The following is a 16,362-nucleotide window of genomic DNA, read 5'->3' as shown; positions in this document are numbered from 1 at the left end:
TGTAAAGGTACTATACAAATTCTTAATACAAAAAGAATAAATTAAAAGCAGATTTCTCTTTAATTCTGCAACTTTGTCTACAACATACATCTTTTTCATTGATTACAGTTGAACAGAATCCAGTAAAATCATTTTACATGCTCTACAGTCAGTTTCAGGAGCAACCTAATCTCTTCCCCCCATTATTAAACTAGAGTCCATTTTACACAACTTGTAATAAACTATTGACATTAATGTATATGTAAAACTTTACACCTAGTTAACTAAGCAGTAATTGGTCGTCTGATAGCACCTGGATGAGGTTTGCTATATTTAGAACTAAACTAATACTGAATGAAAACAAATTGGAATTTTAACAGTTTCAACACTCACCTGCATATAACAAAATTAAAACAAAACAAAAAACAACCTGGCTCACAATGTAGTCTGGTTTATGTGTCTTCACCAGTCTTCTGGCTGAAACAGGCAATTTCTTACATGTATCCAAAAAGTCCAATAGGGGCTTTTATCAGACCAGGGACTTTGTATTTCATCATATTTTATTTTAAAGAAATAGGGATATATAAAGAGTATCCAAGTGCTTGCATATAATCACTACAGCGTTTCCCACCACACTGACGATTATCCTGTCAGTCTCAAAGGACTAACGGTTATGAACATTTTGTATCAACTGAACACAGCTAAACAGTAAAACCTGTTTTACTTAATCTGTCTTTACTACCAGACTCTCAGGATGTTTGCTAGAACTGTAATTCTATTCCCATTCCTTTCCTCTCTGCCCCCCAAATCTAAATGTAACCCAAGTTTTTGGAAGAATTTCTGCCTCTTATTCCTTATAACTGAACTGGCCTAGAAAGCTTGATCCAATTTACTTCAGACTTGATTTCAAACCACGTCCATGTTATATCACCTGTAACCTTGCTACTCGTCCCCTTTTCCATTTCTCTTTTGACTTGTCCTGTTGCACAGAATTCAGTCTGATTATTCATCTATCTTGTGGGAAAAATAAAAAAATGACCCAATGTTTGCTTTCAAATAGGGAAGGTGGGGGGACTTAAAAGAAACATGCTGTCTGTAGCTCTAATCGTCAAAACAAAAACAATTAACATACCTCCTCCTACCCAGTCAAGCCCCAGATTCATTAACATCCTAACTAGTTTCTATTTATCCTGCAATTTTACCCCTAAGTGTTCTGAAAACAGCAATCCCTTCTGCAAACTGGTATCACCAACCTAGTCATGCACAGTGGGCTCTGGGGCCCTGATCGTGCACAGAGAAGTGGAAGAGGCTGTGGCCTGCTTGGTCCCCACCTAACGCTCCACTTGACTTCCACTTCTTCCCAGTGGCAGAGGGAGCAGTTCATTTTGGTGTCCATTCTTACCCTCCTGGTCTGGTAGAGTCTATTGTTATTCTTGGATTACACATACATGAAAAACGAAGATTTTTTTTTCTTTTGACACTACAGCTAACTTTAGTTCTGCTTTCCCAAAAAACCACCCCCACCCTGGCTCCTGTCCCTGGCTGTCAAATGCCTTTCCAATAGGAAGTCATTACAAAGAAGAACACACCACCCCCACCCCACCCCCACTTGGCGCCAACAAGCACAGCATACCACCTCTGTGACCTTTTTGTGCCATCTTGAGTAACCCAACTAAGATTGTGCACTTGTTAGTTATTATAAAAGTATTTTTGAGGCCTTTGAAGATTGATGGCTTTCTGGTTGTGTATTAAGCATAGCTCAAAACACATGTAAACGGGCAGCTCCCATCTGTTATTTTTCTTCCTCTTTTGGCATCTGCAGGCAAAGGTAGTGCTTCACGGTAACTGATTCTGCAGTAGGTTACAAGGTCCTTTGGGAGCTGATTTTTTTTCAACCCTGCTCTGCCTGCTGGCTAGTAGACATGTGGAAAATCTTCCTACCTAAGGGCATAGTTGGGTTCTTTGAATAAGTGACACACAGGAGAAGTCGCATCTGAGCTGTTTGTCACACAAGTGCTAACATAAAATGAGCCACAACAGTTAAACATTGAATGGACTGCAATGTGCTTTTCCCTTGGTTTCCCATAAAAAAAAGAAAAGAAAAAATGAAACACCTTGTGCAAAAAAATAGGTTACACTTTTACTGGTCGTTTTAATGAGAGAGAACCACTTTTGGCAATTATCACCTTATGTTTACTACAAATCCCCAAAGGAAAGCAGCTTTGGGTCTCGGGCTTCGGCTGAGCCCCCTTCTCAGACCAGGCTAATTGTACACTCTGCTCCTCCCCGAGGGTCTGTTTTCCTTCATGTCCAGACTGATGGAGATTCTGAGTCAGGGAGGCCAGCCAAGACTCCCTCATCTTCACCCTGCCATTGGGTTAGGGTTCCAGGCTCTCACGGAGGAAGAAGTGGACTGTCAAGGGTGATGAGTCAGAGGACGTGATTTACAAATGGTTGACTTACACTGTGGTGTGCAGAAGCAGTTGAGATTCTAAAAGAAATTTCATTGCAGAAAGAATGTCTTCCGCTTGGCCCCTCTTATTTCTGTTTGCATGTAATTATTTTATTTGTTTCTCTTTGGCAGCGTAGAACTGATTGTGATCCTCTGGTGCATCTCGGGGTGTTAACCTTCCTCACTTCTCCCCGCAGACACTCCCTCCCAAGCTGTATTAGGAATATTTCAGGTGTCAACTGAATATCCCCACGAGGCACCCTCTTCTTGAAGTGCTTGGTTGGCCTACAGGCGGCAGGCTGGACGCAGCTTCATAGTCCTTCTGTGGGTAAATCTTCCTGTTCTCTGCCAATGCTACTTATCTGAAGGAATTTCATGCCAGTCGGCTTCCCTGACAGTTCCTGGCCTGGGGGCTGCCAAGGAGGGGAAGCCACCAAGGTGCCATTGAGGATTGCTGACTAGCTCTCTCTGGGCAAGAGAGCCAGGGGACACACAGTGGGACCGGAACCTTCCAGAATGTCTCCTCAGTCAGGTTTTGAGGGTGAAGGGGTTGCGGAGACAGGAGAAAAAAAGTGCTGAGGACCGAAGCTGGTGCAGGTGACAGTGCGTCTGGGTAAGGCAAATGAGAGGCAGTGAGGTGACTCAGAATGGCGTCGAGGCGGTCAGATCAGGCCGGGGCTGTCTCACACGAGGGTCCCGGGCTTGGCTTTTTCCTGCCCATACCACTGGACGTCAGCTAGTTCTGGGTAGGGGGAGGAATCCAGGAAGCAGCTGTCGTTGCAGCCCCTGTGGGGTCCAAGAAGGGATATGAGATGGTTAGAGAGGAGTGGCACTTGGGCCTGCATCAGGGTATGTGTCCACTGATGGAGGCCCTCAACTGATTGTCAGTCTTCCCTGTTTAGAAGAAGTGAGGCCTGATGCACTCAACAGAGCTGAGTATATAGAAAACACTTAGACCAAAAGGGTCCACGTAACCTCCTGACACTTGACATCTGTGAAAGAGGAAAATGCAAGCTAATTAATACTTAACATGGTAGTTTCCAAGCCTGGCTGCACCCTGGAATCATCAGGGTGATCACCAGGGACCCAAAAGTACTCCTGCCTGACCCCACCTGGAGCTGCTAGAATTGGTCTGGTTGTGAGTGGGTGATGGGGACTTTCGAGGCTCCCCCAGGTGATTCTCAGGTGCAGCCAAGGCCCAGAGCCCCTTGGGCCATTGGGCCATATTCCTTAAGATGACTCTTCCTGCATGATAGTCTCGGGGTTATCTTCCATTGGGCTTGGGGTGGGGTTGGGGGTGGGAGATTTTTATGCTGACCTGGAAGGACAATGGAAATGCCAGGTTTCTCTGTAGTGAGATTAAGGTGATACTCTAAATTGAGTTTTAAATGTCTTTTTAAAATCTGTACTGCTTATTCTGAATATCATCTATTTTTTGTGATTATAAAAAAAGTGCTCACTTATAATATATAGTAGAAGCTGGGCATGTAGCTCAGCGATAGAGAGCATACTTAGCATCCCTGGGTTTGATTCCCCAGCACCAAAGATAAACAAAGTATATAGGAAAGTATATAGAAGAAATAAAAGGTTTCCAAAAAAGTACTTCAGATAGGCATTACTATTTAAGTTGGGTAGAAATGATTCTTAACTGTTAAGAAGAGATCACACAGATATGTTTGACACCCATGGTCATTTCTAGGGATCATTATTAGGGAAAAGCCTCTCTCCAGATCTCCTAAACTAGCTTTTCAATTCCTCCCCTTTGGCTCATCTTCCCATGCCCAGTTCTAGGGGTATAGTGGGGATGGGTGACAGGAAGAGACCTAACCTGATGTAGTTCAAAGAAAAGTGAATTTAAAGAGTATCTTTTTTTTTTTTTTTAAGGTGGTGGTGGTGGTGCTGGGAATTGAACTCAGGCCTTGCATATGCTAGGTAAGTGCTCTATCACTGAGTTGCACCCCCAACCCCTTTTATGTTTTTAGATAGGGTCTTGGCCAGTTGCCAAGGCTGGCTTCAAACTTGAGATCCTCCTGTCTCAGCCTGCCAAGTAGCTTGGATTATAGGCATGTTGTTAAGGATATCTTAATAACAAATTGCCTCATGAACCAGTTTACACTGAGAATAATCAGTCATTCTCATTTTTCTGTTTCATTTCCCAACTTCTCTAGGAACAAATGGAAGAAAGCATTCTATGCATTGTAAATTTTTCTCATTTGGTCTTTAAAAAAAGAAAAATCCATGAAAGCTAGAAAAATCCCAAGCCATCTGTGAGCATATTGGTGTACTTTCACGTGTCCTGTGCTTTGGAGCTCTGGAAATACACCAGGTTAATTCTGTTTAACTGTGGGCCCTGCAGGAGACGTGCTGCTCCTTGGGGGACAATCCACCACCCCCACTCCTACCAGGGGTGGGCATGTGACAGGTCTGCCAGTTACAGCCCTCCAACTAATTACTGGTTCATAGATGGCCAAGCAGGGATGAGCAGCTTTGAAACTATGAGGATGTCAACTTCCTCCTACGAATGAAAGTAACAGGAGCAGGAAGCAGAGTTACGGAGGGAAAAAGAGCTTGTGAGCCCTGGCTCCACCCTACCTTCATCTTCCCAGTACATCAGCCAGTATACACTCTTATTTACTTGTTACATTGGTTTCTTTTTCAAATGAACTAATTAATACTGGCACTTACATAGTTTCTTAAACTCTTGACAGAAATTTGTTTCTGATTAAAAATGTGATCCTAATCTCTTGAGGACAAAATTTTCCTTAGTGGCTTCATAAGATAAAAGGAATCACCTCAGCCAGTTTTTTTCAAAGTAGACTTGTGACATGCTCTGAGGAAATAAAAGGTTCCCTGGACAAATAAGTTTGTGGACTCAGCCTTTCAGAGAACTGCAATGTATGTGGACACATATTAAAAGCTCTGAGAAGTTCTGCATTACTTTGTTTCACCCAGAATTTCCCAAACAGTATTGCCTATTAACAAAAGTATAAAATGTGTTTGAATCTCTTGTATGTTGGATCCTACATAGTTTCTGGTTGAAACTGTTACAGTTAAATTTTTTGAGTAATAATTTTATCACAATACAAAGGACCTTTATCACAATTTAATCTGCTTCAGAGGAACTAAACGTCCTTTTTATATTGATCGTAAGACTCAAGGAAAGACCACTGAGTTCAAAGCAGTAGTGTTTGGATAAGGCAGCAGGTTGTTAAGGGCTCCTTCAGGGGTTTATTTTGTCTGTGAAGACACAGTCTAACTCCTGGATGGACCATATTACTCTCCTGTGGCTCACCAGGAAGGCTCCTACATCATAGCGTCCCATTCCACGTGGGAGGTCATCAGATGTTTTTTAAAACTGTAGGATCCTTCTGCTTAGCTAATTAGCTTATTAGAAACCCAATGCATAAAACAGACCAAGCAACATCTGAATGATGGGTGGTGGGATGGGAGAAGCTGGGTGGGAGCCCACCATTTGATTGGAGGTTTGGTCCCCACATAGCTCCCAAAGTGCCACAATATGCAAATGACTGGCCTGTCCTATGCCTGCTCTTGAGAAGGGTGGAACTTAATAATATCCCAGAAAAAGTTGACTGTGACTGGTCTGAAATGAACATTTTCTTTTCAGATTAAAATTTATTTACTAAAAGAATAAAAGAGAGAACAAGATAAAATAAAGCTGGAAGAAAAATATACCATCCATCCCTTAGATATTTTACATAGATTATTTCTTAGTGACTCCCCCATCATTACTGAATTATCTAGTAAGTGGTTTTAAAAGCTACAAATATTGCTTAATATCTTGGTATCTTTTGCTCATGTAACTGAAAAGAGACTTGGTCCTGGGAGCTCAGACAAGCCATTCTTCTCATTCACTACAGATTCAGTGAAATCAAGAAATACCACATGCCAAGAAAGCACAACACAAAACAGACTGTTAGGAAGCAGCTATTCTTCACAGGTAATACAACAGGGAGTCACTGAATAGGTCTCCCTGGCAAATTTAAGTGAGTCATTCATGATCCTAGGGGATCTTTCTAATGTTACCCAGGAGAGTGGCCTAGACCTGCATACCCTTGGCCACCAAGGGTCCTGGGAGTGGTAACTCTTGAGTCTGCTAATGCCCACCACTGCCCTCTGCCCAAGGGGGCTTTCCACTACAAAAATGCCCCTTCCCAGTGGTTAAACTCAAGAGACACACAGGGGTGCATGGCCCACCAGGGGCTGGCTAAGTCAAGGCTTCCAAGACAAGGAAGTTGGTGAATTCATGAGCCTCCATCACCCACATCTCAGTGGAGTTTGTGACTATAACTGCTTGACATAGGAAGATGGGGGGTGGGGTACTGTACAAAATCTTGGGGGGAGGAATTTCATTCAGCAAAATGACTTTTATAAATTTTATAAATAGATTTTGTAAAAGTACATTTCAACAATGGCTTATCTTCATCTCTTACTAAGTGTTGAGCAATGCTTTATCTCCATATCTTTCTAATAAATGAGAATATGGTTAACTTACAAAACCAACTGGCAGTACACACTTGGGCTGCTGAACAGTGCTGCAGGTGTCTCAAAGCCAGGGTGAAGAGGCCTTCTAGAGCATCCCTGTCTTACTTGGCCTGGGCATGTGCTGAGGCTCAGAATTTTCTTTTCTTTCTTTCTTTTTTTTTTTTTTTTTTAATTATCATTTCAAGCTGACACATCACATTTCCACAGCAGCTTCCAGTCCTATTTAATTCTCAAGTTCTCTTGCCATTCCCACCTCCATCACTGTAGCAGATGGTCTTGTCCCTCTAGTATTGAAGGAATGTTGCTTTTATGACATCACTGGCTCTTTCAGTCTCTTCTCTGGCACCAGAGGAAAAGGTGCCCACCTTCCTCTGAGGAGCAAAGCGCCTGCTTTCCTAATCCTCATCTGTCCACTGTAAAAATTGTTCCAAATTTCTCTCTTGACTTTGTTCATGATCTTGTCCTAACCTACTTTTCAGGCAGAAGTTCTTGTTCTCTGCAGCAAAATGAGACTCTCTGTTGTTGCCCAAGTAGCCCCTCTTGTTTCTGCCCCTGAGTTTGTGTCCTTGGAATGGCCTCCCTCTGCTTCCAGCCAACTAAGCCCCCCCTACCTGTTGCAATCTGGGCTCACAGAGCATCTCCATTCGCTCAAAATTGATCCCTCTCCTCTCTGAATCCTTTTAGCATTTTAACTTTTAGAACACTTACTATGTGAGTGTGGCAGTTTCTTACCCTTTACCTCCTAACAGATTTTCAAATTGTGATTTTAACTTGAATTTCTGGAACTGTAGGTTCCTGGAATATGGTCCACATTCATTTTTTTTTAATTTAATAAACTTAATATTTTTGTTCACTTTTGCATGGTGTTCTTATATTTTTAGTTATCACTTGAAATGATATTTAATTTCAAAGATGTGCAATTAATTAGACTTTAAGGTCCCCAGGTCTAGGGATAGGTTCAGGTGTCACTGTCTACCTGATGTCCATAGTAGCAGCGCTTTGCAAATTTCAACAGGCATTTGATTTGGTACTCCTGTGGTGCCCAGGGACCTTTCTAATGAGCTTCCACATAGTGATAAGGATGATGCTAATTTCTGGATTACATTTTGAAAAGCAGGACTCTACAGCATCTGATACAGCACTCAGCTGTCACTCGAGAATGCTGGAATGCAATTATGGGTGATGTTTTCAGGTGCTTCTGGATCAGCTCACTCTGCCCTTGATGGTTTGAAACTTAAATTGCAGTGACATAGTTCTCCTACACGCTGACTACTAAGGAAGTACAAACCTCTGCAGATCTTTGTATGTACTTAGAGCCTGGGAAGGTCTAAAACATACTGTGGGGATCTTTTCTGGGAAGTAGCATTGGGAATGCCCAACATCTGACATAAAAACAAACATATAAACAAATAGTTTCACATGTAACTAGAAATAAGACATAAAAACAATGGCTTCCACACCACTCAGATGTTTCCTTCTGGAAAATCTGACATGTGTGAAGACAGCACAGAGGTAGTACATCTGGGATCATGAACTCACGGGCAGTAAGAACAAAACGTCCCCTTACGATACCTCTATTCATCAGTACTTTGGTGAGGTGGAGACTCAGACCCATCCATAATGGGCGAGTTTTCTGTTGCTTCTCTGAACAAAGGAAAGCAGAAGGAGGAAGAGAAGAGAGGTCATGTTAAAGGGAGGAATCGACACGCACATGATTAGTAGCTTATTAATACCTTGGAAAGACCCGCTGATTGTACACCCCAGTGTTAGTAAGGAGTCATGCAGAACTTTCAGTCCCCATAATTTTAGTTGTGTTAGGAAAGCAGGCATTGGTACATTTTACCCATGGTCTCATTTTCACATCATTAGTGATATGTTATTGTCCATTATTGATATTATTCATTAATGATAATTTGGCTCAATCTGGCAAAGTGGTTTATTTCAGGACCAAAATATCTTTTTGTTTCCAATTTCCTTGAGTCCTCACTAGCTATATATGGTGAATCAGGCACATTTCAAGACCAACTTACGTGAGTAGGCATGTGAGAGTGCTTGTGAATTTCAGAGCCTGTTGTCAAAATAATATATTTGGAAGAGGTGAGACTGGGCATGATCCAGAAACTTTGGAGGATCCAGAGAGGCATACTGAGATCTGAAAGCTCCCTATCTGAATGAGGTGGTTTAGCCACTGGAGGCATGTATACAGTGTGTCATTCTTTCCCGAATTAATCTTGGGGACATGCTTGCACTCTCAGACCTGCAGTGGCTGTCTAGATACAGGCTAGAGCTGGGCTGAGTGTGTCATGGAAGTGAATGTTAGTGATCAGTAATTAAGATGGGGTAGCTACTGCCAAAAGGCTGATAAGTAGGAATGGTCACAAGAACACTGTAGTTGGGATTATGGAGTCTCTTAATTCCAAAGGAATGAGAGGCAGCATGAGATAGCAGTGGGTGTCAAACTTGAGTGTGCTTCACAACCACCTGGAGTGCTTGTTAAAAAACACAGTCTCTAGAGCCCACCCTAGAGTTTCCAGTTCAGCAAGCTCCCCTTGAGCCCAAGAATGTGCATTTCTGACAAATCAGGGGAGGCTTACGCTGCTGGTCTAGAGGGTCCACATTTTCAGACAATTTTTCATTTTCCACCACTGGCATTGTGGAGAAAAGACAGGATTTGGGGGTCACAGCTGCAGCTGTGTGACTTTGGGCCAAGTACTTCTTTTCTCTGAGCCTAGTCTCCTTGCCAGGGTGCAGCACATGTACGTTAGAAGAAGCTCCCAGCCTTTGAGTACACAGCAAGCACTCAATAAGTGTTAGCTCCGCCTCTCCACATCAAAACCAAGGCTCCAGGAAGCCTGGCATAAAGTCACTACAGATAAACTGGCAGCAACAAAAATGCCAACCACGGGGGTCTGAGACTTGGCCACCAGAGCCAATGCCAAGACTGGTTTTCTTGTGATTCAGCTCACAGATGGCGGTCAAACTTTCCACACATCCTCACCAATGCTCCAGCAAGCCAGAAACTGTGGATTAAGCTGGACATGGGACCCCCTTGCTCCTCTAACCAAGAAATATTAAGAGACAATGGCTTAGGAGACAGGGGAGGCAGCAGGTGAAGCATAAAGCAGGTTACCTGTACCTGTGGGACCTCTGGTAGATAATGACAGCTTTACTGGCTTCAGATTGTAGCACTCTAGGCCTATGTTTAAAGCTACAAAAGGAGCTGAATTCTGGTTGCATATATTTTGCCATGGGCAGCTTCTATTTAAAGGTTTCAAGGTGCCCGATCCCCTTTGTTGACCAGTGCTTGGCCTGGACAGATGCCTGTTTTTTAAGATGTATCCTGTTATTAAGATAATGAATACACTGAGAAGCATGTGAAACACCTGGCCTGTGTATACCACAGGGCCTTCTCTAACTCTTCTTTTCTCTCTCTCTCTCTCTCTCTTGTGGCACTGGAGATTGAAGCCAGGTGTACTCACTGAGCTACATCCCCAACCCTTTTTATTTTTCCTTTTGAGACAGTGTCTTGCTAAATTCCCATCTGATCTGAATCTTGTGATCCTCCTATCTCAGTCTCCTGAGTTGGTGGGAATACAGATGTACCACTGCACCTGGTTCCCCTCTGACATTTTTGCCTGGCATTTTGAGTCAGCCTGGGTATCAACTAAACCCAAATCAAATCTTGTCTGGAATCCTGACCAAAGAAATACATTCCTACTTGCTTCCACCTCCCCTGTCCTGGGGATCACTACCTACTTTAAAAGAGACCACACTGACTTCACTCCTAAAAGAGGGCCATGAGGCAGGGCAGAAGGTGACAGCAAGTCATGGGGCTTCTTTGGCAAGGAAGCAGTTTTCCGATGACATAGCTTTATGTCACTAAGACCTTACACAGATGACAAGTCAGGAACCTGGAAGAAGAGCCAGGTTAAAGGACTGGAGGGAGAACTCACCCAGTCTGCCAGGTTAGGATGTGGTGGGGACTGCTTGGGGGGGTGGCTCCGATTTCACTTGACGGTGTTGAGCTTCTCTGGCTTTGAGGTAAGGCAGCTGTATGTGGGTGACATGGGAAAGATGGAGAAGACGGGTCAGACCTGATAAGGGTGCTTAGGACTCATTGGACTATGCAACCTCAATGGTTAGGGGTCACAATTAGCAGGGATGCAGGACATGACCCCACGGTAGGGTCTCAGTGACCCAATGGCAGTCACAGTGGGGAAACATCTCTGTTGCCCCCACTCCTGTATCCCCCTGTTGCATTTTCTCCCCTAAACCATGCATTTCCATTCAGACTCCTAGGTCTCAACCTGATGTTCCACAGTCTTTTGAGGGAGAACTGGGCAGGGCTAGTGCAGAAAGAACTTTCTCTGGAAAGCAGAGAGATAGAGATGATGCTCCCCTCTATGACAGAGCCTCCAGAAAGTTCTCTGAGCCTGCTCTCTCTGCTGTTTCAGGCTCACCATTTGCTATTTTAGTACCCTTCAAAACAGGCAGAACTTTTACTCATCCAAATCTGACTACTGAGAGTTTGTTGATGTGGACAACACAAGTCTAGTTGGGGGAATTCAGCAGGAGTAAATCCTACTTAGATGTATCCTTTGCTTTCCTGGGAATGGAATCCTTTTCTTCAGTCAACCTTAGATACAGCTTGTTATGGTTTAGATATGAGGCGTCCCCTGCCCCCCTCCCCTGCCACCCCAAGGCTCATGTGTGAAACAATGCAAGAAAGCTTAGAGATGAAATTATTGGGTTATGACAGTCTTAATCTAATCAGCACATTAATCCCCTTATAGGCAGGTAGGTTGAGGGTGGAGGAGGTGGGTCACTGGGGGTGTTCTTGGGATATATATTGTGTAAGCTGAGCTTAGACCATCTCTCTGCTTCCTGGTGCCATATCCTGAGCTGCTTTCCTCAACCACACCATTCTGCCATGATGCTCTGCCATGATTTGGGCCCAGAGTAACGGAATTGGCCATCTATGGACCAAGACTTCTGAAACTGTGAGCCCCAAAATAAACTTTTATTCTTCTAAAATTGTCCCAGTCAAATCTTTTGGTCTGTTTTGAAAAAGCTAAAACACAGCTTCCTAAAAGTTTTGAGCCTAAAATATGTTCCAAAAGATCTACCTAATCTCTTTAAGTAAAGCAGATCTACTAGATGAGCACTGCATTTTTTGATAGAAAACATAAGCATGCCTACCCACTGATATTTACAAACTGCCAGAACTAAGGGTCACGCACAATCATGCCCTAAATTGTACATGTAATGTGTCCATTGTCAAAACTTGCCTGGGAAATCAATGGTAAATTTCACTGGGTCAATTTTACAGACCAAGGAACATGAAGAAAGTTGTAGGATGTTGGAATCCATGGCACGCTTGTGATTACTGCAATCATTTTTATTCTGGTCTCTGAAGTTTCTCATATGACCAATGTACCCTAATAACTGAGCCACTGGGGGATGTGGAGGCAGAATGCAGAAGCCTGGCATACCAGTTCTTCCACTTTGCCCTGGTCTCTTCCAGACTCCAAGAATCTCCTTCAGTCCCCCAAGATGATCCTCCCCACTATTATTCCTACTTAAGCAAGTCAGTCCTTGACTTGGAGCTCCTCCTGTTTGTGCTCCCATTTTACTCTTGCAGTTTTATCACTTCTATCTCAAAATCCTCTTCCACTTTCTTTGCCTACAAGTCAGGGGGATGTAGAACCTCTTGTCACTCTGTTTATGAGTGGTGCAAGTATGCAAATGAGTATATGACCAATGAGGCACATGGTCACTGATGGACCAGTAGTGGTTATTATCACCATTATTATTTCTTTAATTTTTTTTTAGTCATAGATGAACACAATATCTATTTTTATGTGGTGCTGAGGATCGAACCTAGTGCTTCACATGTGCTAGGCAAGTGCTCTACCACTGAGTCACAACACCAGCCCTTACCATTATTATTTCTTAGAGTAACTTCTAAAACTTATTAATGGAAAGAATGGTTTCTTCCATTTTTACTCTATTCAGTACTGCTCAATGCTCTGAGTACAAAAATATAAAGCAAACGTTAGTTTATGGAAGTTTTCAGTAGTACTATAAAGGGGACTGAGAGCACTTTATAAAAATTACTTTGTGGCTGTATCATAACATTGAAATGGGAAATCCAGGAGCAGTCAAGAGGTATTCATTTAGATATCCATGTCAAATACAGAGCACAGAGCACTTCTTTCCTCAGCCAGTTTATCCCCACCTGGGAGGCACTACCAGAAACCTCTAGGCTGCAAGATCCAAGTCCATCCCCCACCCAACTTTCCTTTGCAGGGGTATAAAGAGGCGCCTTGGCCGGATAAATTCTGAGAAACCACTTCACATAACTTTCTCAGATGTCTGTCCTTACAAGAAAGTGGCTGGAGGAATGATTTGCCCCTCAGTCCACTATGGAAGGTCAGATTTCCTTTATTCCGCAAGACCAGGGTTAGAATGGGAGAGTCCCGCAGATGCAGGTCTCCTACATCTGACAGCAAGGTGACCAGAATTAATGATTCCTTCCCCACTGTGAGGTCTAAGGGGACCTCCTGGTAGATGGCACCCAGATCACCCGGCCGTCCCTCTCACCTGACGTGGCCTTGCACATCTGGGGCATCCTGGTGACCCTGCTGTGCGCCACAAAGGTGCTCTGGGAGGAGGTGCTATACTGCGAGCCGCTGTCGGAGGAGGTGGAGCTGGTGTGCGACAGGCGGCTGTGCTCCTTGTGCGAGGCCGTGGAGCGCTGGTACCACTGGCGCAGCTCATCCGACACGGCGGCCCGGCCCGCGCCCTTGTCGTGGGAGCCCTCGCGGCCCAGCGACGGAGTCCTCAAGATCTGCGAGCGCGACGGCGTCAGGCGGCCCGCATCGCCCTCATCTCCGCCACCACGCCAGCTCTCCTTGAACAGGCCTCCGGCCGTGTAGGAGTTGGAGGTCTTAAATTGCGCCTTGACGCTGTAGTGGCCCTCCTGGTCGCTCTCCAGGCTGCGCACCACCACGGGCGTGGCGCTGCCCTCGATGTACAGTGGGTACTCCTTGATGCGGTACTGCGAGCTGGGCTGGCTCTGGCTGTGCAGGTACACGCCGCCGCCCGCGCCCGCGCCCCCCGGCCCCGCAGCGCCGCCGCGCGCGGCCAGGTTGGGCATGCTGCCCGAGCTCGCCGAGCCCAGCGCGCCCGCAGCCCGCTGCCGCTGCCGCTGCCGCTGCCGCGCCTTGGACGGCGAGTCCTCGGCCAGCGTGGAGTAATTGGCGTTCATCTGCGCCGGGTAGTAGTGCTCCGAGCTCGAGTGGCTGGTGCACGATGAACAGTCGTCCATGGGGTCTGAGCCATTGCTGCTACGAGTCCGCGGGGTGTAGAAGTCGGGGCTCCCCGTGTCGTTCTCCGAGCCCAGGAGCTTGCCCTGGGACTCCAAGCTGGAGCTCCGGTGCCTAAAGTGCAGTGCGAGGCTGTGCAGTCGCGTGGGGCTGATGTCCACCGACCTGCGGGGAGACGCGGGCTTGGTCTGGGGTCTCTAGGGGAAAGGGTGCCAGGGAGGCCGCTGGACGCCTCCACTCATTGCACTTTGGAGGCACAAAGCACACGCAGGCTCAGAGGGCCCAGTAAAGGAAGTCTAGGAAATTGGGATTCTAGGCGGGGTTGCCCTAGCAATCCACGTGCTTCCCCAGTTCGCACCTGAATAGGGAACTGCTGATACCTGGAGGTGGGGCCAGGAGTCTCAGCTTTGATTCCCAGTTGGGGGTGGGACTGTGCTAGGACTCACACAAGGACTTCCTCCTACGTTCTGAGCTTTAAAGTATTTTTTTTAAAGGTAGGAAAGGATTCTGTAGATACAGGCAATACCGAAGAATCACTAATTTAAGTATTATGTTAAACCCTTTTATAACCCTCTTGTAAGTTAAAAAAAAAAAAAGTTCAACAGAAGCCCTTTCATGTGGTTTAACCAAATGTTACCATTAAACTCACATAAATGGATATTCATTTCCTGTGAAGATGCTAAAGTGGAGGATCCATGGAACACCAAAACACTTAAAAATGTATGATGTGAATTATACTATTACTTTGTCTATGATTCATTCTGCTTATTTGAGTTCACACTATAATTATCCATCAGTATCACTGGGCAAATGATGGGATTTACAGGTGAAATTTCACCTTGGCCATGTACCGGCAGAAGTGAGCTCTTGTTCTGTCACTAAGGTAGAACTGGAAGCCTCCACCAAATGGCTTTCCACAACCTGGTTTTGCTTCTTTTTAGAAAATGAATGTGCGATTCGTGAAAGCCTAATTTTTGCCTGTTTCTTTTGCTCTTCACAAGTTTACATTTTGAGGCCTTAAAGGAAGTACCAAATAAATTTAGGGCTTGGCAAAAAGATACATGAGGACTATCAAATGAAGACCTTCCCATCAGTACACAGTTGTTCTGGTCCCTGCTCTTCCTAGGCCACCCTGGCATCCTGTCCTTCCTCTGCTTCCACTGGTAAAGCTCAGTCCTCCTTGACTGTCTCTGGGAGCCTGGGGACTCTCCAGTAGTCTCCACGTGTTACTGCGTGTGGACAGTGGTCTCTAACTTCAGTTACACTAAGGTAAGCTCACTGCTGCCAGCTGTGTATTCTGCTTCATTTAGAGAGAACCTGCCTAACAGTTTCAGGCCTTATTCTACCTCACCTGGCATTTGGGCTAATCGGGCCAGGGATGCTTCATTGAAGGAAGGGCTGGTCCAGGAAGGTGAGTGGATTGAAAGCCCAGTGGACTCACCTTGTGGAATGGACGTAGTGGGGGCTTCGGACGCGCAGGTCTGGTGTGGATGGCATGCTAGACTGGGAGTTCCAGTGCGGGAGGCCGCGGATAGGACTGTTCTGTAAGGAGCTGCTTCCTCCTCCTGCTTCAGCACAGCTTCCTGTGCTGGGGAAGCGCTTGTGGCTGCTGAAAGACAAAGGAAGCCATGCTGGTCCTTCCCGACTGCCGAACCTTCCCCAGCAGTCTGACTAGCTTGGACAGGGATCTTGGTGTGGGGAGAGCTTGCCAGGACTCCCGCCCTTGCTCCCACAGGCCTCTACTGTGGTCTCCAGCCTTTCCTCCAGCAGTGGGTGGGGGGCCTTGTCCCTTCGCCCCACACCTGCAGGCAATGTGACATGAACACTCTCCTTCGCCTTCTTGTAATAGTGTGACAATTCTGTGAAGCCCCTCTCCTTATGGTTTTTGTTTTCCAAGAGACAAATACCTGTCGGGGCACCCACTTGGAGCTTTATAGGGTGTAATTAAGGGAAATGAGAAAAACAGAGAAGTGGACCAAAAATGCCTTCCAAAAAAAAAAAAAAAACCCTCTTTACAGTATTAGCCAAGAAATGAGCTGATAATGTACAGCTCAGATTACAGCTGTTGGCTCCAGAATTCTGTTGGAAGATGGTTTAGGG

At 45.2% G+C, this 16,362-nt stretch overlaps 1 protein-coding gene across 5 annotated transcripts in view; it reads right to left on the bottom strand.

Moving 5' to 3' along the window:
* Positions 1–2,094: 2,094 nt before the first annotated feature.
* The window catches only part of Frmd4a (FERM domain containing 4A), a 288,498-nt gene continuing 274,230 nt past the window's right edge, over positions 2,095–16,362 (bottom strand). For all 5 annotated transcript variants that reach the window (XM_071599955.1, XM_027928637.2, XM_071599956.1 and 2 more), the window contains 4 exons: positions 15,704–15,871; positions 13,538–14,427; positions 10,888–10,984; positions 2,095–3,217 (listed from right to left, as the gene is read on the bottom strand). In XM_071599955.1, the coding sequence (XP_071456056.1) occupies positions 3,115–3,217; positions 10,888–10,984; positions 13,538–14,427; positions 15,704–15,871 (1,258 nt within the window). In that variant the 3' untranslated portion in view covers positions 2,095–3,114. The remainder of the gene's footprint in view (positions 3,218–10,887; positions 10,985–13,537; positions 14,428–15,703; positions 15,872–16,362) is intronic.

Source organism: Marmota flaviventris, chromosome 12, assembly GCF_047511675.1.
Source record: "Marmota flaviventris isolate mMarFla1 chromosome 12, mMarFla1.hap1, whole genome shotgun sequence".
Taxonomy (NCBI): Eukaryota; Metazoa; Chordata; class Mammalia; order Rodentia; family Sciuridae; genus Marmota; species Marmota flaviventris.
Note: the sequence above shows the minus strand (reverse complement) of the source record. Positions and strands in the feature narration are given on the sequence as shown.